This window comes from Protopterus annectens, chromosome 7.part0 (assembly GCF_019279795.1).
Source record: "Protopterus annectens isolate FY-2018-M chromosome 7.part0, PAN1.0, whole genome shotgun sequence".
In the NCBI taxonomy this organism is placed as follows: domain Eukaryota; kingdom Metazoa; phylum Chordata; order Ceratodontiformes; family Protopteridae; genus Protopterus; species Protopterus annectens.
This window is the reverse complement of record NC_056739.1, coordinates 413,692,435-413,719,981: the sequence shown is the minus strand read 5'-3', so window position 1 is coordinate 413,719,981 and position 27,547 is coordinate 413,692,435. Positions and strand designations below refer to the sequence as shown.

At 38.6% G+C, this 27,547-nt stretch overlaps 1 protein-coding gene across 1 annotated transcript in view; it reads right to left on the bottom strand.

Annotated features, from left to right (window-relative positions):
• Nucleotides 1-27,547, bottom strand: part of LOC122805967 (baculoviral IAP repeat-containing protein 1-like) — a 319,950-nt gene that overhangs the window by 252,045 nt on the left and 40,358 nt on the right. Inside the window, exon 3 of the mRNA XM_044076207.1 lies at nt 5,691-5,772. Within this exon, the coding sequence (XP_043932142.1) occupies nt 5,691-5,772 (82 nt within the window). The remainder of the gene's footprint in view (nt 1-5,690; nt 5,773-27,547) is intronic.

Sequence of the window (27,547 nt, the reverse complement as noted above, 5' to 3'; positions counted from 1 at the left end):
TGCATTGATATTGCTAACCCCAATGCGGTGCTGCACTGTCCCATCATATACCTGCAACCCTAGGCTCCACCATAATAATTTGGGATTTTCCTGGCTGGCTCCCTGTAGCCAAGGATCCCACTTAGACTCCTCCTGACTCCTACTAAGCACAAGGGCCTCTGTATCATGGTAAGGTTTCACTATGTTAACATGGTACAGTTTATACCCCTGCCTCCTACCTAGCAGTTATACCATATAGTTAACATCACTGACCTTTCTTACCACCTTGAAGGGTTCCTCCCAAGCTGCCTGCAGCTTGTTATGTCTGACAGGAATGAGAAACATTACCTGCTGTCCCACAGCATACTCCCTAGCTCAAGCATTCCTGTCATACCAGAACTTTTTCTACTGTTGGGCTTCTGCCAGGTTCTCCTGGGTCAAGCCAATGAGCTCCCAGAGCCTTGTCCTGATGTTTAGGACATATGCCACAGCAGATTCCTTGTGGTATTCATACTCACCCTCCCACCCATCTCGAATCAAATCTAGAGGTCCCCTCACACTATGCCCATACTGCAACTCAAAGGGTGAAAAACCTGCGGATTCCTGGGGCACCTCTCTGTAAGCAAATAACATATGGGGCAAATATTTCTCCCAATCCCTCTTAAACTGGTCTGCAAATGCCTGCAGCATGGTCTTGAGTGTAGAGTTTAACCTCTCCACAAGACCATTAGTCTAGAGATGGTAGGGGTGGCCTTTACTTGTTTCACCATGCAGTGCTTTCACAGACAAGCCAGCAGATCTGACATGAAATTGGCACTTCTGTCAGTCAGTATTTCTTTCGAGAAACCTACCCTGCTGAAAATCTCTAACAAAGCTTTTGCCACCTTTTCTGCCTCTGTGGAGGACAGAGCCACCACCTCAGGGTATCTGGTAGCATAATTTACTATCACTAGGATATACTTTTTCCCTGTGGAACTTGGGGTACATTTAAAACAACATTGCAGGACAGTCTGAAATAAATAAAGAAAACATCAAATACTTTTACTATATTATATTCTGATCTCTAAAAGCAAAGCAGGTAGAAGTGGTTGTTTCTGGTTTTCTTGATAGGTCAAAGACAACAAGACAAACTACAAAATCTCACTCTCTCTCTCTCAGAAAGTTCTTAAATTAATACCAAATATTACTGCTGTGATACTTGCAGCATGGCATCACCCCACAATATCCATAAGCTACCCTCTGAAATGGCTCCTCAATCACAGGCAAAGGCATCAAAGGAGATTTCACCTTGTCTTCTGCCTTGCCTACCTGTTGGCATTGCTCACAGGTCCTGCAGTACCCTGTTACATCTCTGGAAATCCCAGGGCAATACAAATTCTGCATAATACGTCTCCTTGTATGTTTTATGCCCATATGACCTGCAAAGGGAATATCATGTTCTATGGCTAGAAGTGCCAGATGGTAGGCTCTGGGCACTACCAACTGTTGCATTCTCTCACCCTCTAGCCCTCCCTCAGGGGTCCACTCTCTATACAGTAGCCCTTTGTCCCAGTATACAGATTCCCCCTTCCCTTGAGAATCAGGTGCCTCACTAGCTACCTCCCTCAGGCCTTGTAATGTAGGGTCTGAGAGCTGAACCTGTCTCAACTCTCTCTCTTAGTAACCCTTCCCAGCTCCCCTTCCACAGGAAGTCTGGTATTCTCTGACAGAGGTGCCTCACTGCCAGCCTGGGTACTACTACTCACCTCTGCCATTGCAGTCACTCTGTCCAAGGGAACATCAGTACCCACAAGCAGCTGTGGCTCACCTTGAGTCTCACTGCAACAGGGTAGCTCCCTCTCTGAAGTAACCACCTCACCAGTCCTGGCTGCAAGTGTGCAGTCTGTCTGGGTCTCCCCCAGGCTACCAGACCCACATACTTATCTCCAAGCCTGACTGCATGTAACTGCATGCACACAAGGTACTGCATTATCAAAATCATTCCCTATCAGGACATTTGCAGAGATATCCTCAAATCCACCTACTTCCTGGCTTCCTTTTCCACCCTCCCAATCAAAGTGAACCCTAGTCAAAGGTATTTGGAATGGGGTCCCTCCTAAAGCTCTGACTGGAGTAGACTGCCCAAGCAAGTAGTGCTCCTGTTTAACCATTGCAGACTTCACAATGGTTAGGTTAGAGGCTGTGTCTCTCTTAGCAATGGTCTCTTTCCAATTTACCAAGATAGTATATAGCTGTTTGTGACAGCTTGGTACCCTTGTTTTCTCTAGACAACTTACTGCTGGCACTTTGTCATTCCCATTTACTGGCTGTCCTACCTTTTATTCCCCACCTTGCCTCCATGGATAGCTATATGCTACATACCCCCACTGGTTGTATTTAAAACATTTAACCCTTGATCCAGGACATGTACCTGGACTGGTGGCTTCCCCTGGTATTGGCGGATGCTTTTGGGGCACTCCGGGCTGCCCACCATGGGTTCCCTTAGACCTATGAACAGCACTGGGTATCCCTTTCCTGTGCATTGATGCCCTGCTTGCTAGGTATAGGTCTCCCTTTTTCTCCATCTCCTCTGCTGTGTTACATTCTCTATCTGCTAACCAGATTCTCATGTCCTCAGGCAAAGTGCTAAGGGCTTGCTCCCTCACCAAAATGTCTGCCAGCCCTTCAAAAGTGGCAACCTGACCCATCTATGAAAATAAGTGCTTAGTTCAGCAATATATTCACACACACTTTTTTTTGCCTTGCTTCTACGCTTGTAAAATTTTTTCCTATAAACTTCAGGTGTTAACATAAAACATTCTAAAAGGCAGTTTTGTGCAGTATTATAATTTAAGCAATCAGTATCTGACAATTTAGAAACAGCAGTTACAGCTTTTCCATGGAGTAAAGGGGTCAATACCCAGAGCCTTTGGTCAACATTATACTGTTTACATATCCTTTCAAACATATGAATGAAACTATCAAAATTATCCCCCTCTGTAAACTGTAGAAGAAATTTACTGACATTTGTTGCTTCTGGAGTTTGGTTACTCCCTTCCCCATTACCTCCATGACCCTGGTGAAGAGTCAGGATCTCTTTTTCATGTTGCCTCTACCTCTCATTCTCCTCAGTTTCCAGACGTCACAGTTTCTCATTTTCCTCAGCCTCCAGATTTCTCAGTCTCTCTGCTGCTTCTAATTCCAAATGTTTGGCCTCCAGTTCAAGTCTCTTTAACCCCAGGTGGAGTTTTACGTACTGTGTGGAAAGGTTGAACTGTCCATTTTCTGAGAGTCGTGCATTCCCAAGGCCAGTCTTATTGACACACAGACACTTTGAGATTTGATTTATACACACACACACACACACACACACACACACACACACACACACACACACACACACACACACACACGCACACACACACACACACACACACACACACACACACACACACACCTGGGAAAGGTTGGCATAGGTTTACTAGCTATGCCCTCTTCTGCCCGGACTGTAAGGTAGTTTTCACTGCCACCAGCCATCTCCTTATCAGCTAGTTTAAGGCCCTTAGCAAAGGGTATCCAATCTTAGTGTGTAATGTTACTATTAATCCAAATGATAGTTTGACTAAAAGACAAGGCTATTAGAAGTGGTCCACAGTGTTACCAAATAGATATACAAGTACTCTAAAAGCTTAAATATGTCTCACAGATATCAGCCACAATGCTAGATTTAAATATATTTAATAATAAATAATAAAAGAACAAGACAATACTAAGTAATTAATAAGTTACAGCAGAGTTCAAAATCACAGGAAACATTTAAAACAACATTGCAGGACAGTCTGAAATAAATAAAGAAAACATCAAAGCTATACTTTATTATATTCCTGTCTGAATCTAAAAGCAGGTAGAAGTGGTAAGTGAATGTTTCCAGCTGATTTTGTTAGGTCAAAGACAAACTACAAAATGCCTTCTCACTCTCTCTCTCTCAGAAAGTTCTTAAATTAATACCAAATATTACTGCTGTGATACTTGCAGCATGGCATCACTTTTTGTCACCTGTTCCCAGGCTAAACCCCTGATGTTAGAAACTACTAGCATTTAACATCTCTCTGTGAAAATACATAAACAAGGGCATTCTTAGATCTTTTGTCAAATGGTGGAAGTCATAAAATAATTTACATTCTTCCACATGTAAAAACAATACAAAAAATAAACTTCTAGTTCTAGACATTATATCTGCTACTGCACTGAAACTGGGAGATAACATCTTTTGTTTATGGCCCAGCAATAAAGTAACTTAACCTCAACTATTCTTAAGTTTTTCAGGTTAATCTGCTGTTAATATATATATATATATATATATATATATATATATATATATATATATAAACTATTACAATAGTGCCTATACATTTCTGCTTAGTAATTTTAAAATATCTCTTCTGTTCCAGCTGTTTGATATACACATAGCATACAGTTCTAATATAGTGGTAACACAAGCAATTGCATCATGCTGGTATTCACAAATTCCAGATAGCTGGGATGGCAGTATCTTCTTTCGCTACATTTCTATATAAATCATAGTAATATTCACAAATGACATATAATTACTTACAAAATTCCAGATAGCTAGGCTGACAATGTGACAGCGAAAACCTATTTAATCAAAATCTTAAAATACTGAAACCTGGAACATCAAACTTTTCAAGCTACTACAAGTCCAGTCTTCACTTAAAGGAACACTGCTCCATTTATATACAGCCTACACTAAATATGTATCAGTGGTTTGAAATGGAGAACGCAGTAACGTGAGGATTGGGAAATTTATCCTTTTCTCACTGTAGTGCGATCTTGGAGTTGGTATATATAAATTAGAGGGGGTGTGGGGGGTGCAGGGGGGTTTAATTATTTTCAGATTTCGAGTAAACAGGATTTCAGTGTTATCAGCTCGATGTTATGTAATTCGAGTATGTGGGTCTTCGACATTATGAAGTAGACCCATATATATATATATATATATATATATATATATATATATATATGTGTGTGTGTGTGTGTGTGTGTGTGTGTGTGTGTGTCTACTTATAGATGAGTGACACAAATGTTGACATTTATAACGTCGACTCAACACTGACATTCCAAACATCAATAGGCTACTATGCATGCACTGAGTAACAGTTTTGGTATATGCAAAAATAGAACTTTAGAAATGAAAAATAATGTTTTTTTTGGGGGCAAGCCCCTTTAAGCACCACAGCTATTGCTAATTATGTATACTAACACCAAGATTGGACAAAAAAGTTAATTCCCCTACCTGAATATTGTGCAGTCAATCATCTCAGTCAACCAAATTTTGTTGACTAAACATATGTTCACCAACTTCAGCGTCAACAATATCCAGTGTTCTCATATATTCTCACACACACATTAATATACCAGTATACCACATAGCTACACACACATGCAACTATATATATATATATATATATATATATATATATATATACATACTACACAAGTGTTATCTTAACTACAATGACATGTGCAGAATGGCTTCCGCTAACATAGTACCTTTGCAAGGTGCATATAATGGCATACAAAGTAATTATTTCAAAGCAGATAATGGCAAGTGTTGATAATCGGTAATAGGAAATGCTTAAATTATAGTAATAATTAAAATACTACAAAGTGCATCAGTGAATGGTAGGAAAGCTTTGAATTCAGTTCTGTACCGTTACTCCTGTAAAGCCAACATAGTTCTTGGCATATTGCTTGATTTCCTGTTCTGTTTTCACTGAATGAAGGTATTCACATCTATGAGGAATATAAAAAGTCAGTTACTAGAGAAAGTACAGTTGTGTAAGTAAGCTTAATTTAATAGTACAAGTTCTAATAGTTACACTAGCCTAAGCTATTTGGGTCTTGTACCTTTCCACCATCCAGCATTCAAAGCTTTGGAGTGCCTTACATACGCACAAACTATAAGGAAGTCAAGAAGAGCTACATAAACAGACAGTTAGAGCGTAAATCTTGTCAAGCCATTTATGTCTACAAAAGAAGGGGGCAAAATTCCTGAAAGAATAATCCTAGGAAACAAAACTAACATAGGTATACATCAACACCCTCTCAAAATAAAAGGAAAAAAAGATGTAATATAAAGGGTGCTGGAGGGAGAGACAGCTACTGAAACAGTGATCTGTTAGAACATCGACTGTTATAGTAAGTTTTCTTATGCAACTGTATCATGTTCAGCATATAGATCACTGTTGCAATAGCTTAACCTTTTAGGATATATAACCATAGCTTAATAACTAAAAAGAGGGAGGCAATTAAATTAAGACTCCTGGATCCCCTGGAGTATGGTCTTAGCAAAGCCTGTTTTAGATCTGGGAAAAAGGAATTCATTTTAAAGTGCTTTGTAAAGATATGCACAGAGGACTAAGCTGCTGCCTTTAGAATACTAAATTAACAAAAATGGCACTTCGGTAGTTTCACACCGTAAGTTCCATACTCCTAGAAAAGCACATATTCTGTATAAAAAAACAGGTGTCCAAGCAAATAAAACAACAAACAGAACTCTAATAAATACAGGTTAAGCGCTTTCATCCCTACCACAAACTTGGGACTTCTTCAGAACAATGTCATACCCAGAATCACTTGCTTAAATACTTAAAAATTACTTAATCAGCTAAGTAAAACAATTTAAGATGGTGATTAAAATGAATCTTGTTGTTAGCTTTATATTTTCCTAAAGGACAAAGTACCCCATTTAACTTTTACGCACACAACAAAATTCTTTTATACAATATAAAATACAGACTTATATATATATATATATATATATATATATATATATATATATATATATATATATATATATATATATATATATATATAAATATGTACACAAAGAATATATATAAGCATATATTATATAAAAACATATGTAGCAAGTTATGCAAGATAAAAATTCCAACTAAATAATGCAGCTAAAAATGCAATTAAATAATTTAAAAATTGAAAGCCCTCTTCTTTAAAACAGGCAAAAATAGAAACCAAATCATTAACACCTGGTAGTAAGTGGGATTTTAACTTAATTATCCAGTAAAATTCCTTTAGTTCAAGAAAATGTTCCCACCACCCTCCTTTTGAATTCAAAGATACCAAAACACCAAATGTAAACTTTGTAAAACCCTAACATTGTAAAGAATGCTTAAATAGAGAGTTATTGATGTTATTTTAGAAATTGCATGCAAATGTTCGTAAATCCTACTTTTACGTCTCCTTTCTGTTTTCCCTACATAATAACTATCACATTGGTCACAAACAGCAATATAAACCACTCCTTTAGTGTTACAGTTGCCTTTAATCATTTTAACTGTGCAACCTACATCTTTTTGAACCATACTGTCGTTGTCCAAAATGTATGGACTTTGTCTACAAGTCCCACATTTTGTTGTGCCTTTAATACATAAAGTATGGGGCAAATTTGTGTTCAAAAATAAATATGTAAAGTTTTTTCTGGTCTTATATACAGAATGAGGTTCAACACCTAAGGTCTTCAATGCATTGGAATTACTTTTAAAGATTAACCAATTTCTCAAAATAATGTTTCTAATCTCCCTCTCCCCTTGATCATATGGAATAGCCATGTTGTTGGTACAATCGAGGCATCTGTTGTTGTTGGTGCACAAGTCCCAATACTCAATGTCATCTGGTAATGGTTTAAATTTTGTTCCCCAACTCGCTAATATTTCCACTTTTATGTCATTAAGCAAATCAATAAGATAACCCCTGTCTAAAAACATGTTAGTAATTTTCTCCATCTCCATATTCAAGGTGGTGAGATCTGAACACATTCTTGCCGCTCCAACCAATTGGCCTTTAAAAATATTCCTTTTAGTGTGCTTAGAATGAAAGCTCTTAAAATCTAAATAGTTGTTAGAAAAGGTGGGTTTCCTAAATATTTTTGAACCAAAGGACTTGTTGCCATAATCTTTATATATCATGCCATCTAAATAATCAATAGAATGTACGGAAGTAGTTGTGGTAAATTTAAAAAATGGACACAAACTGTTCAAATAATCCACAAATAATAGGGGCTGGTTAGATGATTCCCTCCATAAAACAAAAATATCGTCCAGGTATCTAAAATAACATAGCCATTGTGAAGAGAATTTTGAATTGAGGACATGTTTGAGTTTCCAATAATATAGGACCATATTAGGGGGCACATTTGCCCCCATTGCCACACCATGTATTTGTTTATAGAACTCACCCTCGAACATTGTTGTGTCTTTCAGCTTTTTGCCACAGTGGAACTCCGGTCCGCTAATGATTGGCAGTAGATTTTTACGTGCTGAGTTGCCAGCCCTGACACACAACCTTCAACGAAGGTATGCCCATTCACGCATGTCTCCACACAGAAGACGCTTTAGCTGAGAATCGAACAGGACAACGTCTTACTGTGAGGCGACAATGCTACCGCAGCACCACTCACTCTCGGACATAAAAGAATTATTTTTAAGTATAAATTCCATGGCTAACATAATAAAATTAATTAATGTATCACTAAAAACTGTAAGATTCCTGATGGCATCATAAAAAAGTCACAACCCTCTTCATGGGGTATAGATGTAAATAAATCAATTACATCGATAGTTGAAAAGCTACAACTTTCATAAAACCAATCTTTATTGATTTTAGTTAAAAAATCCCATGAGTCCTTGAAGAGGTATGTAATAAGGTCTAAAATATCCTTCAATAATCTATCAATAAAAACACTGAGGGGGTGGGTGGAACTACCACTATATAATAATCCTAAAAGGTGGGTCATAAATATTCTTGTGTACCTTTGGTATGCCAAAGACCACTGGGCTCAACGGTTGGTCAAATGTTAAAAAGTTGTAAAGCAAATGCATTATTAGCAAGCATCGTGTCTAACATAGAACATAACACATTAGTTTTGGTCATACTCAGGCTACTATGGTTACTAAGGAACTCTCTAACAAATTTTAGAGATGTTAGAAAGTTTCTTAGTAACCATAGTAGCCTGAGTGTGACCAAAATTAATATGTTATGTTCTATGTTAGACACAGTACTCACTAATAATGTATTCACATTCGGAGAGAACTACTTTCATCAGCTGCTGTGGGTAGCTATGTGCACCTCAGTAGCAAATACTTATGCCAATATAGCACTAGCACATTGGGAAGAGCAGGTCATTTATGAATCTAATAATTTTTGTAACTCAAATTTGACTTTTTATAAAACATTCGTGGATTACATCTTTTTATTATGGAAAGGGACGACAGAAGAATTAGAAGTGTTTGTAGAGTATTTGCAAAGTACAACTACTTTTCTGCTGTTTAATATGTCTTGTTCAGATGTGACTATTAATTTTTTAGATGTTAATATTACACAATTTCCCATCTTTTGAAACATCCATATATAAGAAGAATGTGCAGGCGACAAGATATGTACATGCTCAAAGTATGCATCCTGCAGATATTCATAAAAACCGTTGTCAAAAGCCAGTTTCTGAGGGACAGTAATCTAAATACTACTGATAATGGTTTTGAGAAAGAGCTAGGAGCTATGGCCTCAGATTTTAGGGTAATTTCCTCCTACATCCCAAAAACATGCTGTAGATGGATTGGATACTCTAAATTGGCCCTAGGCATGAGTGTGTGCATGTGTGTGCCTTCTGTGGAAGGTTGGGTGCCAGGCTGGCAACTCGACACTGTAAAACTCCACTGCCAATCATGAGCAGACAGGTGATCCGCTGTGGTGACCTCTAACCGGGAAAAGCCGAAAGAAGAAGGCTATGATACAAAACTGATATAAAATAATAAATCTATAGTTAGGAAAGAAAGAAATTCATCCCAAACTACACATTCTGAACCTGCTATGACTAAAAGAGATAGAGAAGTGTCCATTAGATATATAACAAAATACAACAGGCATACATCTCAGGTAAGATCTGTAATACAGAAGTATTGGACTATACTTAAATCTGATTCTGAGTTAAGTAAAATTATAGGAGAAAGACCACAGTTTGCCTATAAAAGAGAAAGGAACCTAAAGCAGTTTCTATGTTATAAAGACTTGAGTGAAGGTAAACCTAAAATAGTCCAGTGCTATAGTTGTATTTTTTGTAGATATATAAATACATCTAATGAATTTATGCATCCACATACTTATAGAAATGTTTCTTTTACAGAGTATGCACATGTAATACCCAGTATGTTGCCTATTCAGCTAATTGTATAGCCTGTGAAGTACTCTATATTGGAAAGACTAACCAAAAGTTAAAATAAAGAATTTCCTCACATTTCTCTGATATTAGAACAAGTGTCCCAAGCAATGCATTGGTAAAGCACATTATGATGAATAGTGTACAGCATAGCTTTAAATTGTGTGTTTTATCATGAGTTATACTAGTGAATAGAGGTGGTGACCTTGCTAATAAAACAGAGACAGAGGAATATAAATGGATAAATTATTTTTGGGCTGACCACCCACCAGGACTAAATGTCACTAATAGTTTAAAACCACTATTAAAAGAGAAACATTCTTATGTGACTTAGTTTTAAATTTATGCTTTGTGCAATAGTTATATGAATTAGTCTAGTTGAATATGCAGTTTGATTTTAAAATTGTATGTTTTTATACCATGTGATGACTTGTGTTGTTTTTATTGGCTGGCATGCAATATATATTGAAGCATTACAGCTTGTCTGTTTTAACGCTATACTGAAGAAGAGCTTGTTAACTCAAAAGCTTTGTTTGTTGTTTTATAATAAACTGATGGTTTTGGACCACTGTTTCTTTTGCTTCTACAAAGTTTAACTTCTTTGGTCCAATTTTGGCTGCTTAGGCAATTTTTACTTGTGTTTATGAGAAAAAACATAAGTTTTCCTCAAAAGAGTAATGCTAGTGGAAGGTTTTCCTCAATGCATAACTTATCCGCCCAGCCTTGAAGGATCACTAGCCATTCAACAATTCCACAGGACCTGCCTAAGAGGCACTCTTTGGCAGCAAAAGAGATATGAATACATCTGCATTCCAACTATCTTTTTTATGGAGCTCCTGAGAGTTGGATTGTGTGGAAGGCACCTAAAAGCTTTGAATACTGGCCAGTGACAAAGGGTAATACCTAAGTGGCTTAGGCTACTACAACAGTGATCTATATGTTGAACATCTTATATTATGTAAATATGTTTCTGTTGTAACTCGTGTTTAAATTGCATTTTTACATCCAAAATGTAACTATAGGTGGTTGATAACAGGGTATGCAATCTATTGGCTTATGTAACTGATAAAGCATTATGAACATTTATAGAAAGAAAACAAAAATAGATATCATTGACCATGTTCTTGGTTGACTTGCTGAAATGGAAACTGCCCATGAACAGGCATCCAGGTTCTTGTTCCTAAACTCCTCTTTAAAGGATAACAGCTTCTTCCATGCCATTCTCTGCAAGCACACTTGAGATGCTGTGGCCAAAACCAAAGTTTCAGCACAATCGAAATTGTAATGAGATACATGGTACCCTTCAGTGAATAGGATCTCATAGAAATCATCCTTGAGCCCAGACTCATAGACTTTGTTTATCCAGCACCTTCTTCACTAGATATACCTGGAAGTGAGACAGGTAAGAAGAACAGTGGCAGAGAAGTGCAATCTCTTCTTGCCACACCTGTCAAAGCTCTGGAATTCATGTCCATTGGGAAGGTGACAGAATGTATTAGTGTCTGGGACCTTCGTTGAACAGAAATGAAGAGAGTGAATACAAGTCTGTAATGGGATGCTGACTATGTTGGTCCTCCTCTCCAGGTGATGGCTTGTAAAGGACACTGGATATTTCCAAGCTAAAGGTGCAGAATTATGGTACCCCAGGCTGTTCTGTAAGCACTGCTAATGACAAGTTCTGACAGTGGCATGACCCAGGACAACATAGGCTTCTTCCCATGAAATGCTAGAAGGTGCTTTTGAGGAAAAAAGGAGGAAAAGGATCCATTTTTCAACAGCAGAAGTTATTTGGAAAGGATGTGGAAGGAGGTGGCCTCATTACCTTTGTTCACCTCATAGATAATATGCTCAAGTTCCTCTAAATCCTTGTAGCATCCCCAAAGTAAGGAAGTATGATGAGTACTGCTACATGATTTTAAGTCTTATAGTGATTACGATCCAATGTCTGGAAAAGGACAAACCAGTTAAATGCCACTATAGAATAAGACCCCATCTTAACAAATGTTACACACTCCCTGCTTAACTAGTTAAGGTCAGGTCTCTTGCTAGACAGTCAAATCTGCCAGTATTGACTAGCAAAAAATAGTGGCAGAATAAAAAGAGATTTGTTTCTGCTTGTTGTCTGTACCAATAATGTGTCCCTCAGTTCCTCTTATAAACTTAGAAAGTAACTAGAATAACAGGATGTGTGTTTGACTGCATTTTCTGAAGGATATGAAGTCTAAAACTGAAATGATTGTCATTATTTAGTGACTTCAATCCTCAATGACTTGTCCGAAAAACAAATATTTTATGAGTAACAGACCACACATATGAGAAAAAAATCTGGGCATTATGTGAAAGTCTGGACATTTCAGAGGCATGGCTAGTGCAAACATAAGGGACTGCATTACACTGTCTTTCTTACAGCACTCACAAAGTGCTTTACGACTTTGGAAACCGTCAAAACACTTAGCACTTTTTTTCTTTTTTTTCTAACTAGTAGTATATGGAGCAGATAAAGCTTGATGCAGTACAAAGAATTATGATTGAGTCCCCAATCATAACGTACTTATGTGTTCTCAACATGGATGCCAAGATTCACCTCTCGAGGTGACTTTCTTGACATCCATGTCTCGAACAAATAAGTACGTTATGATCCCAGTCATAATCCTCTAAATAAATCAGCTGTTCATAACATTACAACATTGAGTTCAATACAGACAATTCATGATGAAAAAGCATTTAGAAAAAAACTTCAATATAACTAAACAAATCTGGCCTAATGATCAGACAATAAGCACTATACAGTCACCCATCCCCAGTGAGCTCAGGAATGAACATAATAATTGTTAGTAATTTGTTCACTGGTCATTATATCTATAAATAAACTCCACCATTCTTTCCCAGAAAACAGTATAATTTGCTAATTACAATGATTATGTTCCTTGTTATAATGCATGACATTTAAACAGAGTTTCTCATTTGAAGGCTATATAAATAGAGCCACAACAATGGATTTGTGTACACTAATAACAATTTTCTTGCCTAAACACTGTGAAAGTATATCTTAACTTTCCAGGCACAAGGATTTTATGATTGTACAACCACACCATTCTTGTAACCAGGTCCCTAGTTCTCCACAACCATGCCAGCAAGTACGGCTGCAACTGTAATTCCTCTGTGATGAAATTAATGATTTGGGATATGTTTCATAGAAAATATCTGATCATCTTAAATCTAAAAAAAAAAATCAAACTAATATATTTTATTCCATACTCGTAACAATTTTGCATAAACATGTAATAAATGTAGAGCCTCTTGCTATTCAGACTGGCAGGTACTGAAACAGTTGAGGAATTAACAGCAGGGGTGGCTCATGCTATCAGGCTGCAAGATTGGTGCCCCCCCAGCTGTAAAAAGAAAGAAAAAGAATTTTACAAAATAAAGTAATTAGTATACTGGCTGGCTGTGAGTCAGACTGACAAAGTCCCAGAACTGCGCATGCATGCTCGGTGGCTAATTTCTGTAAATCTGGACTGGTTTAACAGCAGTCCAGATTTAGAAGATAAGGCATCAATGTACAGATGCCCAGAGGTCTATGCAGTTTGTAACTGCAGAAAGTGGAAGGCGATTGGACTGACACAGCTGCAGTCACGTACGTGATGTGGATGACTACTGATTGGGTCTCTCTTGGCAAGGTTCATTATTATGTGTGTGATTTGGAATGAACGAAGCTTCTGCAAGGGAAAATTAATCTCAAGGTTTGTTATTTTGTGTGTTGCAAGGGAATATTCAATTCATCTCCACCAGGAACGAAGTGTGTGTGTGTGTGTGTGTGTGTGTGTGTAAAAGGCCCCATTTAACTATACCTGTTGGCTAATGGCTAGAGTTACTCAGGCTCAAACCCTGTACCTTGGTTACAGGTTAGCAAGAGCCTGAATTCCCTACCCACCACCACTTGTAAAAACTGTCCAGATTTTTGCCTAATATTTTTGTTCTGTTCTGTTCCTCATAAAATCTGTGTTTTTCTGGATTTTTGTAATCAGTGAAGGACTAAATTCACTAAATAATGACAGGCATTTGAATTTCAGACTTCATATTCTCCAGAAAATACATGGCAACACAAAACATTTTATTCTAGCAATTTTCTAAGTTTATAAGATCAATATTTGACATTTGTCTCAAGTTTTGGGACTGTATTCCCCCATTATTGGCTTTGTCCATGTTTTTTGTGCTAAGAGGTTGTGAGCTATGGTGAGAACTGAACTCACTGAATATGTTTGGGGGCTGTATTTCCCCATTATTGGCTTTGTCCAGGTGTTTTGTGCTAAGAGGTTGAGAGCTATGGTGAGAACTGAATTCACTAAATGATAGACGTTTATGTTTCAGCCTTCCTGTCTTTCAAGAAGCAGCTGATTTGGCATAGTGGTATGCTGCTCTAACTGTAGTGCACAGGGTCCTGGGTTCAAGACTTGGTAGTGAAACATATGGTGGTAACACAACTTTTTATTCTAGCAACTTTCCAAGATTATACAAGCAATGTTTAAAATGTGTCCTTGGTTTTTAGGCTTTTGTCCCCCCCCAATAAATTTTGGCATTTTCCAGATTTCTTGTGCTGCACAGTTGAGTGATACAGTTGAGTGTAGAGTGGATTTAATAAGGAGCTGAGAGCTTCAGAGGAAGAGAAGTTTAGTGCTGCTTATGCTGAGACTGCTTGCAGTGTTAATAGCATAACAGGTTGAATATTTGCTCTTGATGCAGAAGACTGTGGGTTCTACTCTCACAGTATGGAGATGCTTTGCTGATACTGTACTGTATTGTACTTTTAAAGGGGGTGGATGCTGCAGTCCTGAGAATGTCCTCTTTGGCTAGTAACTATGAACCTGTTAGTTTGCCATCTATTCCCTATTGCAATATTACTAGCTTATCATTTTTTTTAAAGTAACATAGGCAATTTATTCCTCAAGGGCAACAGGCACTTTATTTGTAGATGAAACAATGAAATCTAAAGTTGTTTGCTAGCAGCAACTTCTTCATTAGTTACAGATCTCTTTAATGTGGAATTATTTATATGACTTTTACTTCTGCAGAGATTGTGAATATTTACCGACACTGGTAGATTGTAGAAGTCAGAGTAGACTTTTATGATGGAAATGTTCTGAACTGGGTAGTTTTGTAATTATTGGTGCATGCATTTTGTTTCATTGTTTACTGGAAAAATGTTCAAAACAATAAATTTAAAATGCCCTCTAACATCTGTACTGTCTTATACAAGGAATATAATTTAATATAATCAGGAAAGTGTATCAATAAGCACATGTATGCTTCACGTGCAAGGGGCCTATGATTTGAAAACAGTCCAACATTAATCTTTATCTGAAACTGGCCAGATGTATTGTCTTTGAATGTGGGTTTCAATGCTGTTTCAATGAATGTGAGTTTCAAGGGCAGAGAAGTTTTAATGCGGTCTATTTTCATTGTGAGACTGCATTGCTTTGTTTAGCAGATATCTATTAGTGTTTGTGCTGTAAAATGTAAAATAAAACTTTTAAATTAAATCCAAATCATTGTAGAAGTAAAGCAGTATCCACATTACAGTGTTTATGGTAAATGGAGCGAAATAGCCAAGTAATGGGACATTGGAATGGCTGCAGGGGGGAGGCCCCATTCGACCTTGATTTTGTAAGGGGGGGAAGGCAGCAAACTCAAAGAAAGCTCTGGCTGAACTATACCTCTCAACTGTCCAGATTTTCACAGAACAAATAGATTTTTGCTTTTTATTTTTGGTTTGTTCCTTATAAAATTTGTGTTTTTTCTGGCAAATCATTTAGGAATGAAGTCACTAAATAATGACAGATATTGAGTTTCAGACTTCATACCCTTATTTGTTTCATTGAATATTGTGTTAAAGATAATACTGCATTTTTCTGTATATTTATTTGCTTCACTGAATATTGTGATCAATCTGTCTCTCTGTAGGAAGTGGGGGTATTATTCTCCCTTCATTGATATTCGGTGTTGAACTCTTAGCCTAGAGGGTTTCTCTGTGCTTATAAGTCTTAATGACTTATCTCTGAATTTATTTCTGCTGAATAGCTGAATATTTGAGCTGTTTGGTTAGTTGTTATATACCTACATCAACTTTATTGCAAGCTGAGATAAGTACAAACATGCAATGTTTTAAGATAGTACTGCATTTTATTTTTCTGTTATTTATTTGTTTCATTGAATATTGTGTTAAAGATAGTACTACCTTTTATTTTTCTGTGTATTTATTTGCTTCACTGAACACTGTGATCTCTATGCCTCTCTGCAGTAAGTGGGGGAGTTATTATTCTCACTTCATTGATATTTAGTGCTGAACTCTTAGCCTAGAGGGTTTTTCTGTGCTTATACGTCTTAGTCACTTATCTCTGAATTTATTTCTGTTGAATAGCTGAATATTTGAGCTTTTGGTTAGCTGTTATATGCCTACATCAACTTTATTGCAAGCTGAGATAAGTACAAACTTGCAGTGTTATAAGATAGTACTGCATTTTATTTTTCTGTTATTTATTTGTTTCATTGAATATTGTGTTAAAGATTGTCCTGCATTTTATTTTTCTGTATATTTATTTACTTCACTGAATATTGTGATCTCTCTGTCTCTCTGCAGTTAGTTTCCCACCCTCCCTCCCTGTTCTTTTTGTGGTATTAATCTTGGTGGCATTGGAATTGCCTGCCCCTCCTGTAAATTTGTGTTTGAACACTCCTCCTGGGTCCATCTCATTTGCTCACTCAACTGAGTACAGAGAGATCATAATTTTATTTCAGACACTCCTACCAGTCCCATCTGTTCAGCTCTATCTGAGCTCTATCACAGTCTAGTGTCACTAGTTCATTCCACATAATACAGAGAGAACATTTGAGCAGACCAACCCATGTAGGCCCTTTACCTTGAATTATCTTCTGTTTCTCCTTTCTCCCTTTCGACTTTACATTGTGTTCTGACTGAGTGTTTTGGCACTTTTTAACTGTTCAGAGTTGAATTAAACAATAATTGAATTCAGTTCAGAATACAGTTTGAATAAATTGCTTTAATATTGCTACACTCTCAAGTGTGCTGGCTTGTACTGCACTTGAATTGTTTTTAGTGCTGTTTTAGCTGCTCTTCTGTAACAAAAAAAATCTAAGCTTTTTTCCTGCCTTTCCTATAACTAGTTTGCTGTATCCAGGACTGTTTGTAAGCTTCTGAGCCCCCCCCCCAAGCATTTCTGTGTTGAGGGAAGCCTTCTAGCTTATCAGTGGCAATAGTAAGCACTTGGTAGCCTATCTACAACAACAGAAGTGGTTTTTGGCCCAGAAATTGTAGTTTATATGCTGTTTGAGCACTTTTTCCATATCCTTCAACTTTTTGGTTTAAAAGCCTGCATTTGCACTTGTTTCCCATCTATCCTATAACTAGTCTAGTCCAGATACAGATTTGCTGTATCAAAGACTGTTTGTAAGCTTCTGAGCCCCCAAGGCTCTCTGTGTCAAAGGGAAGCCTTTTAGCTTGTCAGTGGGAGTAATAAGCACTAGGTAGCCTATCTACCACAAGAGGAGTGGTTTCTGGCCCAGAAATTGCAGTTTTTTGGCTGACTGAGCACTTTTTTCCATCTCCTTCAACTTTCTGGTTTAAAAGCCCACATTTGCACTTGTTTCCCACCTTTCCTATAACTAGTTTAGTCCAGATAACAGATTTGCTGTATCCAAGACTGTTTGTAAGTTTCTGAGCCCCCCCAAGCCTCTCTGCGTTGGAGGGAAGCCTTCTAGCTTGTCAGTGGGAGTGGTAAGCACTAGGTAGCCTATCACAAGAGGAGCGGTTTCCTGCCCAGAAATTGTAGTTTATTGGCCGTTTAGGCAGTTTTTTCCATCTCCTTCAAATCTAGTCCAGATACAGATTTGCTGTATCCAGGACTGTATGTAAGCTTCTGACCCCCCCAAAGCCTTTCTGTGTTGCCTTCTAGCTTATCAGTGGGAATGGTAAGCACTAGGTAGCCTATCTACCACAAGAGGAGTAGTTTCTGGCCCATAATTTGTAGTTTATTGGCCGTTTAGGCAGTTTTTCCATCTCTTTCAACTTTCTGATTTAAAAGTCTGCATTACTCTTGTTTCCCACCTTTCCTGTAACTAGTGTAGTCCAGATACAGATTTGCTGTATCCAGGACTGTTTGTAAGCTCCTGAGATATGCCAAAGTCTGCTCTTGAATTTGTCCCTTAGATCTGCTAATTCTCTCCTCTCCTGCACTTTTACTAGCTTATTAGTCTAGCACTTTACCATACCAGACTTCTTGTAGCAATTATTGTAGCACACAAAAGTGCTACCAGCACTAAATGTTCTACAAGGAAACAACTCCAGTGCATATTATTAATGCCCACCCCTCCAGGCATGTCTAAAGGTCAGTTTCCTGTGCTTTCTCCTGTTAACCTGGTGAACTTGGGCATCTTGAGGCAATGTATCAACTGCCTCATGTACACAGACAACCCTCTACTCTTACCTCCCAACACTCAGACTTGCAAGAGATGCACTTACATATCCAAATTGGAAGCCACACACTCTCCACCAAGACTGGAATAGCTGATCAAGAGGAGAAGGTCAACACTTGCACCACACCAGATGGAACATATAGCCCTCCAGAACACACACCAGCACTGCCTTCACATAAAAACACAAACCACACACCCATCTTCGCGATGGGTCTCAATAAAAATCTACCCAAACAGCAGCGACCTCCAAGGCAGAAACACACTCGACCATCACAACACAACACTAACCGCGAGACACATAACTTTCCTAAACAGTGTGCCATTCAACCAAAGCCCCTAAGGAAAAACAGCATGACCAGCACACTAGTCATAGGTGACTTGATAGTGAGGCACACTGATGTCCCACTCACTAGGCTGAATAAGGAGAAAGTAACAGTCAGCTGCCTGTCAAGTGCCAGGATCTGCCATTTAATGCATGCACTCAGGTCTCTCAACAACAGGTACAAATATGATGCTGTTATTGTACATGTGGATGTGAATGACCTGAGATGTACCTCCCTGGACTACATGAAAAGAGACATGGAAGAGCTCTCAGATTATGTAGCCCAGGGGGGTACGACCCTAGCCCTGAGCAGCATCCTACCATCACCCAGAATGATATCACAGTAGAAGCAGAAAATGATTGATTTCAACAATTGGCTAAGTTTCTGGTGTCATTTTAAGGGGACCCAGTATCTGTCTGCCTGAGGTGACATGATTGACAGACTTTGATGCTTTGCCAGAGATGGCCTGCATCTCTCATCCCTGGGCTTCTGGATACTAGCCAAGACTCTTGCCCCCCCCCCCCCCATAGTGCCTTTTTAGGCAGTATTCCAAAGACCAAATTACCACCATAACAGCTACAAACAAATGCAATTTGAGGGTCATGCTACTCAACACTAGAAGTCTAAATCTCAAAATGAACTTCCTCGAAGCACTCCTTAAAATGGAGAACATCGACATTTGTGCTGTAACAGAGACCTGGCTCAAGGCAGCAGAAAGCACCCCTGCACTACAAGGCTATAACTCATTTGACACCTTTTGCCCCCAGAACTTGGACTGAAGCTCTAAAAGTGTTGGTGTTTCCATATTCATAAAGGATGCACACACCTCTAGACTGGTAGCCCAACATAATGCATCAGAGATACTTCAGGTGCAGCTAACATTGGGTAAGACAGGAATTCAGTTTGTAGCCTGTCATAGGTCACCAACCATGTCCCAAGACACTCATTCCACATTGCTAAGCACCCTGGAGAATATTAGGGTCCAACCTAACACACTCATACTGGGCGACTTCAACTACCTCTCCATTAACTGGGTAAACTACTCATGTACCAATACACTTGGCCAACGTTTCCTAGAATTCATTAATATCAATACCCCGGACCAGCTCATTCTTGTCCCCACTAGAGGTAGCAACATCCTTGACCTGGTCATTACTAACATGGATGACCATTGCTCTACACCAACAGTCAACTCCTCCCTGGTTAGATCCGACCACAAACTAATCACCTTGGAAATCCACATCCCTCCTACCCCCCCCCCCACAAAGGAAACCACCATGAAAAACTTCTCCAAAGCAAACTTTGGGCTCCTAAGAACAAAGGTGGCTATCTTCACGGCACCCATGCAAATGGAAAATAGTTGCATGACTGCCGAATCATACACCAATGCCCTGCATGAAAAAGTACACAAATGCATGGATCTTGCCATACCCAATAGAATCAAGACACTCTCCTCTAAAAAAAGGAAGCCAATCTGGTGGTCCCCTGCCATAAACAAACTCTAGAACAGAAGTAGAAAACTGATGCAGAGTAATGTGAAGTCCCAAGACAGGAAAAACTCCCTTATCAGCCTGAACAAAAAGTTGAGATCCCGCATCAAATCCTATAAAGCTAGCTATGAAAACAGAATTGCAGCAGATAGTAAAGACAACCACAAGGCCTTCTATAGTTATGTAAAGAACCTCCACGGCAATACCCAGATTTGCTCTGAGCTACTGCACAATGGTACCTCCTATACAGAGCCAACAGATATTGCCAATATACTGACCGACAGATTCAGTGCCAAATTTTCCCCTTCCCCCCAAAGGACCAATCACAATACCAGTAGATTGCCAGTCACCCAGTATTACTGCTGCACAGGTTAAAACAGCACTGTCCAAGGCCAAGAATGCAGCCTCTATGGGACCTGGCAATATCCCTGGCTGTGTTCTACATGAACTACAGAGTGAACTGGCACCTCACCTGTGTTTTCTGTTCAATCACAGCCTCACCTCAGGCTTTGTCCCTACCAAATGGTGCACTGCTATAGTCATCCCTCTCCACAAAGAAGGAGTGACTACAGACCCAGGGAACTATCGCCCCATTAGCCTGACAAGTCTGATATGCAAAGCTATGGAACACATCATCATGGACCTAATAAACAAGGATATAGGGAATCTCCAAACTCTGGATCCCACACAGTTTGGTTTTGTGAAGGGTAGATCATGACTGCTCAACCTGGTCGACTTCTTTGAGTCAGTCACCAGAGCTGTTGATGAAGGCAAGGTGGTTCATACAGTCTACCTTGATCTGCCCAAAGCCTTTGATACCATTTCCCACTCAGGAATCATAGAAAAACTCACTAAGCTAGGCATCAAACCCTATATCACTAGATGGGTTGCAAACTTGCTCACAGATAGAACCCACAGTGTCAAAGTAGCTGACTGCAAGTCCGACTGCCGACCAGTCACAAGTAGAGTTCCACAGGGATCTGTCCTGGGTCCTCTCCTGTTTGGTATCTACTTCTCTGAAGTCCAGTCCAACACGAAGGGACTCTGGTGGACAAAGTTCGCAGACGATTGCAAGTTCAGTGCCATTATTAACTCCCCATGTGATGTTGACATCCTACAGAAAGGCCTCACTGAGACCAACAACTGGTGTCAGAACCATGGCCTTAAGCTCAATGCCAATAAATGTGTCGTCATCCCCTCTGGGAAAAACCCAGTTCCCATGAACTACCACATCGATGGTAGTCCACTGAACACAGAAGGTGTAATAAGAGATCTGGGAACACAGATTGACAGCAACCTCTCTTTTGACCACCACACTGACACTGTGGTCAGAAAGTCCTTCTATGTGGCACGTCTCATTACTAAGTGTTTTGCATCCAGGAAGAAAGAGGTAATTGTCTCCCTCTACTCTTCCCTCATTAGGCCAGTCATCGAGTACAATGCTCCATTTAGCATGTACCTCACTAGACACCTGCAACAACTGGAGAGACCACAAAAGTACCTCACAAAGAGGATCCTAGGTCTTAAACACTTGTCCTATATGGACAGACTCAAAACAACTATTCTCTGTCTCATATTGTCTACTTAGAGGTTATCTCTGCTTGACTTATAAAGCCATGTCTGACCCAGCTCTGTTAGAAATGCTACATCTAAAGAAATCCCAATCCCTCCTCACCACACACTCCAGAGACCTCAACCTCATTACCACAATCAACAGAACATGCTGGAGAGACAGGTTCATACCCCAGAGACTGCCCATGCTATGGACTGGCCCTGTTCAAGAGAAATCTTGATGAGTGAATGGGAAATAGAAAATTCACCCTGGGGATCACTCCAGTGGCTCTACTCAACAGAGGCACTGGAAACTAAGGTCAGGTGGCATGATGCCAGGGTAATCCTGTGGGCTAGACTTGTAAAGGCTCCAGGGCCATTAGCCTAGTACACACCTATGAACCTGTGAACCTATAAAAGTGCATACATACAAGAACAATTTTTAGTACTGTTTCTTTGTTCCCCCAATATATTTGGCCTTGTCCAGATTTCCTGCATTAAGAGGTTGAGAGGTACATGCAAATAAATCACTTTATAGAATTAGCTATATCCAAACCTCTCAACTGTCCCCAATTTTGGCTCAAAATGTTGTTCTCTCCCTAATAATCCCTCCGCAAAATGGCAATTTTGGAAGAAAACATGCAGGGTTTACAATTAATAAATAATTGTAATGATCAGAATTATAGATTACTTTTATTTCAGAAATGCATGTAGATTCTGTTATTTTGTCACCTGCTCAACTTAACAGTAGGTTCATAGGTTGGTACTAGGCTATTGGCCCTAGGGCCTATTCAAGCCTAGCCATAACAATTCCCTGGCTATTCCTTCCCACACTATTTACTTTTCTGGACCCCTGTCTAGCAGGGCGACTGATGTGATCCCTGGGGTGAATTTCCTTTCTTCCATCCTATCATCAAGGTTCCTTTTGAAGAGGGCCAAAGAGGTGCTCTGCTTGACATATATGGGAAATCTATTCCAGAGTCTGGGGAGTCTCTGGGTCAGGAACCTATCCCTCCAGCATGTTTTGTTCATTGTGATGACAAGGTTTAGATCTTTGGAACGTGTGACTCTGAGGGATTGGGATTTCTTTAAGTGTAGCATGTCCAATAGCTCTGGGTTTGACATGGCCTTGTATGTTAAGCAGAGATCACCTCTGAGTAGACGATATGCGACAGAGTATAGCTGGAGTTTTTAAGGCGGTCAGTGTAGGGCATCTGCTTTAGGCAATTTTGTACTAATATTAAAAAAATGTCCCATCTTTGACAGGTTCCCAGCTGTATTGTGTGGCTATTTTATATTTTTGCATCAAATTTGTGGTCCGATTTTCATAAAATTGTGGTTTTCTGGCAAATTAATGGCAAATCATTAAAGATTGAAGTTAGAAAATAATGACAGACATTTGAGTTTCAGATTTTGTACCCTTCAGAAAATTCATACTAATGCAAGACCTACTATTCTATTATCTTTCTAAGTTTATAAGAGCAATATTTAAAAAATTGTCCTTATTTTTGGACCTTTGTCCCTCTTCTGTTCATGGCTTTGTCCAGATTTCGTGCTCTGTGATTGAGAGGTATGACAAATTTGTCAGGGCCATCACCATCAGCCAGAGACATTTCAAATTGTGACATACATGTTGTACCCCACTCCCCCTGTAGTGACTCTGGATGTGTCCAAGCAAGGCAAGGAGCAGTTATGCAGAGTAAATGTGAAGAGTATCCCCCCATCTAAGGTAGACACAAGTACTACAGTGGCTTTTCATCTGTCCTTGATTTTGCGGAATGTTCTGGTTTTCTGTACTATTTTTATACTGTTGAATTATGCTTCTTATTATTCAGGAAATGCATGTAGTTGCAGTGCCTGTTGCTCTGTGTTTAAGTAGCAATGCTTTAATGACCATCAGGTAAGCTTGTCTGAGATTGTAAGATGCAAATAAGCTTTAATAGGCATACTATTAAAAAATTATCAGCATTGAAGGCCTTTTCATTGTTGCCATGCAGAGAATATATACATAACTAGATAACATATAAGCCTTAGGTGCTGAAATGCATATGACAACATCTGTAATAAAGGACAGGATTACAGTATTTTCAGGAGCTCATTATATTTGTTGGAGACTTGCAGTCATCTTTGCAGGCTTTACCCGTAAACTGAACAGAATGCCAATCTATCATGTGTGGTCCATAACCTGTGCAGTAATCCTTTATGCAATTTATCTTGAGCTTGTTTCTTGTTTGCTATTCATTTTTTACTTTGATCATGTTTTCCCCTGAAACAAGTAGATAGTTGTTGTCAGGCAGCAGGTCTTTTTTGGATAAGAAACATTTTTACAAGTGGGGGTATCATGGAGTTTGCTACTTTCAGCATGTTACTTTGTACTTTTATAAAGCTGAATATAAATTATAATTAGAACTGCAGTGCAAGGAGAAGTGGTTTGAGTTGAGTGCTGCTTGTTTTTTATGCCTGATTTTGACTGGCATTCCAGTTATGTATTTAAAAAGTAATTTATTTTTTCATGCCTCAGAACCTTTTTGTTTCCATCTAGATATTATGTAAGCGGTTGTGTAGCCAATGCATTGAAATATTTTTTTTCTTCTCCACTTCATTTTGTCTTGATTGGACTCTCATAATGATGGTTTGGCACCCAGGGCAGCATAGTTAATTAAAGTCCCAGTTTTTGTCATTTTGAGCATAGCTCCACCCCTTTCTAGTTGGAACACCCCTTCCAATTGGCTCCACCCATTCACCTGTTTCCTGAAGCCCCCTTTGATTTGAAGTCACCAGCCGCCACTGATTAACAGCTTGTTTAGACCTTGTTTCATGCAGTTATTGGCTTCACAAATTCCACAGTTTCTTAGACTATGGTTAATTTTCTTAATATGGATTTACATGCTTTGCAGCTAATAACAAATCTGAACTCAAAAGTAAATAATTTGTGAAATCTTAAAACTTCATTATTAATGGAAAAGAAAATTACATCAGAATGTTTCACTTTTAATTGCAAATAGGATTTAACAACCACATAAGGCAAAATGGCCAGGTAGACTTTTTTTGCTTCTCTTGTAATAAACTAAAAAAATATAGTTTTAATCTTGTTAAACTTAAATTGTGCTAGTGAGTTTTCTGAATCCTAAATCTGGACAAGGAAAAAAAAAAGAGATACGAGGTGAAATTAGGTCAGTTCCCATATACTTTACCTAGAAACTCTCCCATTTCTTAATATGAGCTAACAGTGTATCCACCAAAAATAGTCCTGGATCTGGAAGCTTAACCCATAGTAAGCTAAAAATAATGCCAAATTATGCCAGGTGACATGAGGGAAAACACCCCCCCCCAAAAAAAATTATTCAAAAATCTCTTGATTTGTTAGCTAATGAAGGCAAATAAGGTTTACAATATGGCATACATTAATATGGATGGTACAGCAGTAGCATTGTTACCTCACAGCAAGAAGTTCTCTGGTTCGATTCTCAGCTGGAGTGCCCTCTGTGTGGAGTCTGCATGTCCTCACTACGTTCATGTGGATTTTCTCTAGGTACTCCAATTTCCTTCCATGTTACAAACACATGCTTCTGGAGCTTTGCTCCCCAAGCCTCTGCTGAAAATTGTCTTTCTTCCAAGTCGGACTTTCCCCGTAAACAAATGTTAAATAATAAATAAAATAATCATTTAGGCAAAATAGTTCATTTTATTATATTGATACATCCTATTAGAGAAATAATATATGATTGTCATTGTTTGGTAAGCATATTAAGTTGATTTATAATTTTAACTGAATTAATCTTTTCAGCTCTTAAAGAAAAAAAATTATACCAATGTCCTATATTTTGAAAGAATCTGCACCAAAAACCTTCATATGTAAATTGCATTTTCAGTTATTTGGAAATAATTTGGATTTTTATTGATTAATTTTAAATCCAAGGAGATTCAATATCTTACTAGTTAAGCCTATAAAGAAACAGAAACATGACTATAACAAAGCATCTACATGTATATAATGTACGCATGGTAAAAAATCTGAATTCAGAAGTAAAACCTGATTATCAGCTTGAGTCAAATCTAAGACCAATCCCACTGCTAAAATAAATAAGAAAGGAGTTAAGGGAGTCAGACTTCATTTGATTATAAACATTTGAATGGTTATACCATTTACAGAAATAGACCTCAATGTTAAATATTAAGGCTAATCAAGTTGACAAGTTAGGGCAGAAACCGAAAACACAAATACTGAAATTGTTATCAAGCTTGTAAAATGGCTAATGAGCATCTACCTCAGATAAAGTCAGCTCATGAGGTTGGATGCATCTACTATAATCAGTGACAACTGACGTATGAAGTTGTTGGCTAAGGCATCTAGAAGGGCTAAGTGCACATTATCACTGTGACATTATTTTATGTTCAATGCATGGATCAGTGTTGTAGTATCCTACACTATTTGGGTTTTTTACCTCTGCAGCTTCCCAGACCTTCGGGTACCATCACACTGCTCCATATAAAAGGTAGTTGGAGCACAAAAAGCTTCAGAGCTTTTTTTAACCACTGAAGTGAGTACTTCTTCAGCAAGACCTGTGATTCTGTCAGTCAGTCAGCTAGTTATTCTTCAGGAACTAGACAAATAAGTCCCCCTTGGGAAAAGCCTTCCTGTTTTAATTATATGTTTTGAGGAACAAAATGTGTTTTCTTCTGGGGAAAATTATAATTTTTGCTAAGAAACAAAGTGATTTGGACTGTTTTTGTATGTTTAAGGAAATTGTCATATTGGTGTCTGTGTTTGTATGGAAAAGTTTATATTTTGACTAAAACTTATTCAGATTTTAAAGTTTTTTCCATTTGGGACAGGATGTTGTGCTTGTATGTGACTTTACCTCAGAACCACTTCTCTACCATTCATATTACCAACTTGTCTAGGTTCTGCTACCTGCTCTTTGGGTCTCTTTCTCAGCTTATCAATAAAGCAGCCTTCAGTCTCCATGGTTGTACCTTCCCCAACACACAAAGAAAAAATTGTGAAGTAGTCTTTAATGGTCAGACTGGCTACTAATTTTCTCCAGCCATTGGTGCGTGACTCTGGTGTGGCCACTTGTTGTTCCTCTGACCACCCTTCTTCCTCAGTCCTCTTGGTATAGCCTTTCAAGCTACCAAAGATCCGGGAATAGCCACAACAGCTGCAGCTGTAGGGACACCCTTAGTGGGCAAGCAAGAGTCACTAATGTCAGTGTTGGGAGTGACATTTAAAGAGTCTTCACTTGGCAGAGATTGGAGCTGGAAGGTAGGTTTAGAATGCCCAAGGGCCAGGCTTTCTTCAGGGAATGTTTGTTTATTGAGAAAAAACTTCCAGCCTCCTGTTTCTATTTCCATGGACATGGCATATTTACTGGTATTTGCTGAGGAACTTATTACCACTTTTTCCTTGCATTCAGTGTAGTCAGACAAGAAAGGGAAAAGAGTTTATTCTCATTCTAACATGGATTTTCAGTTAGAAA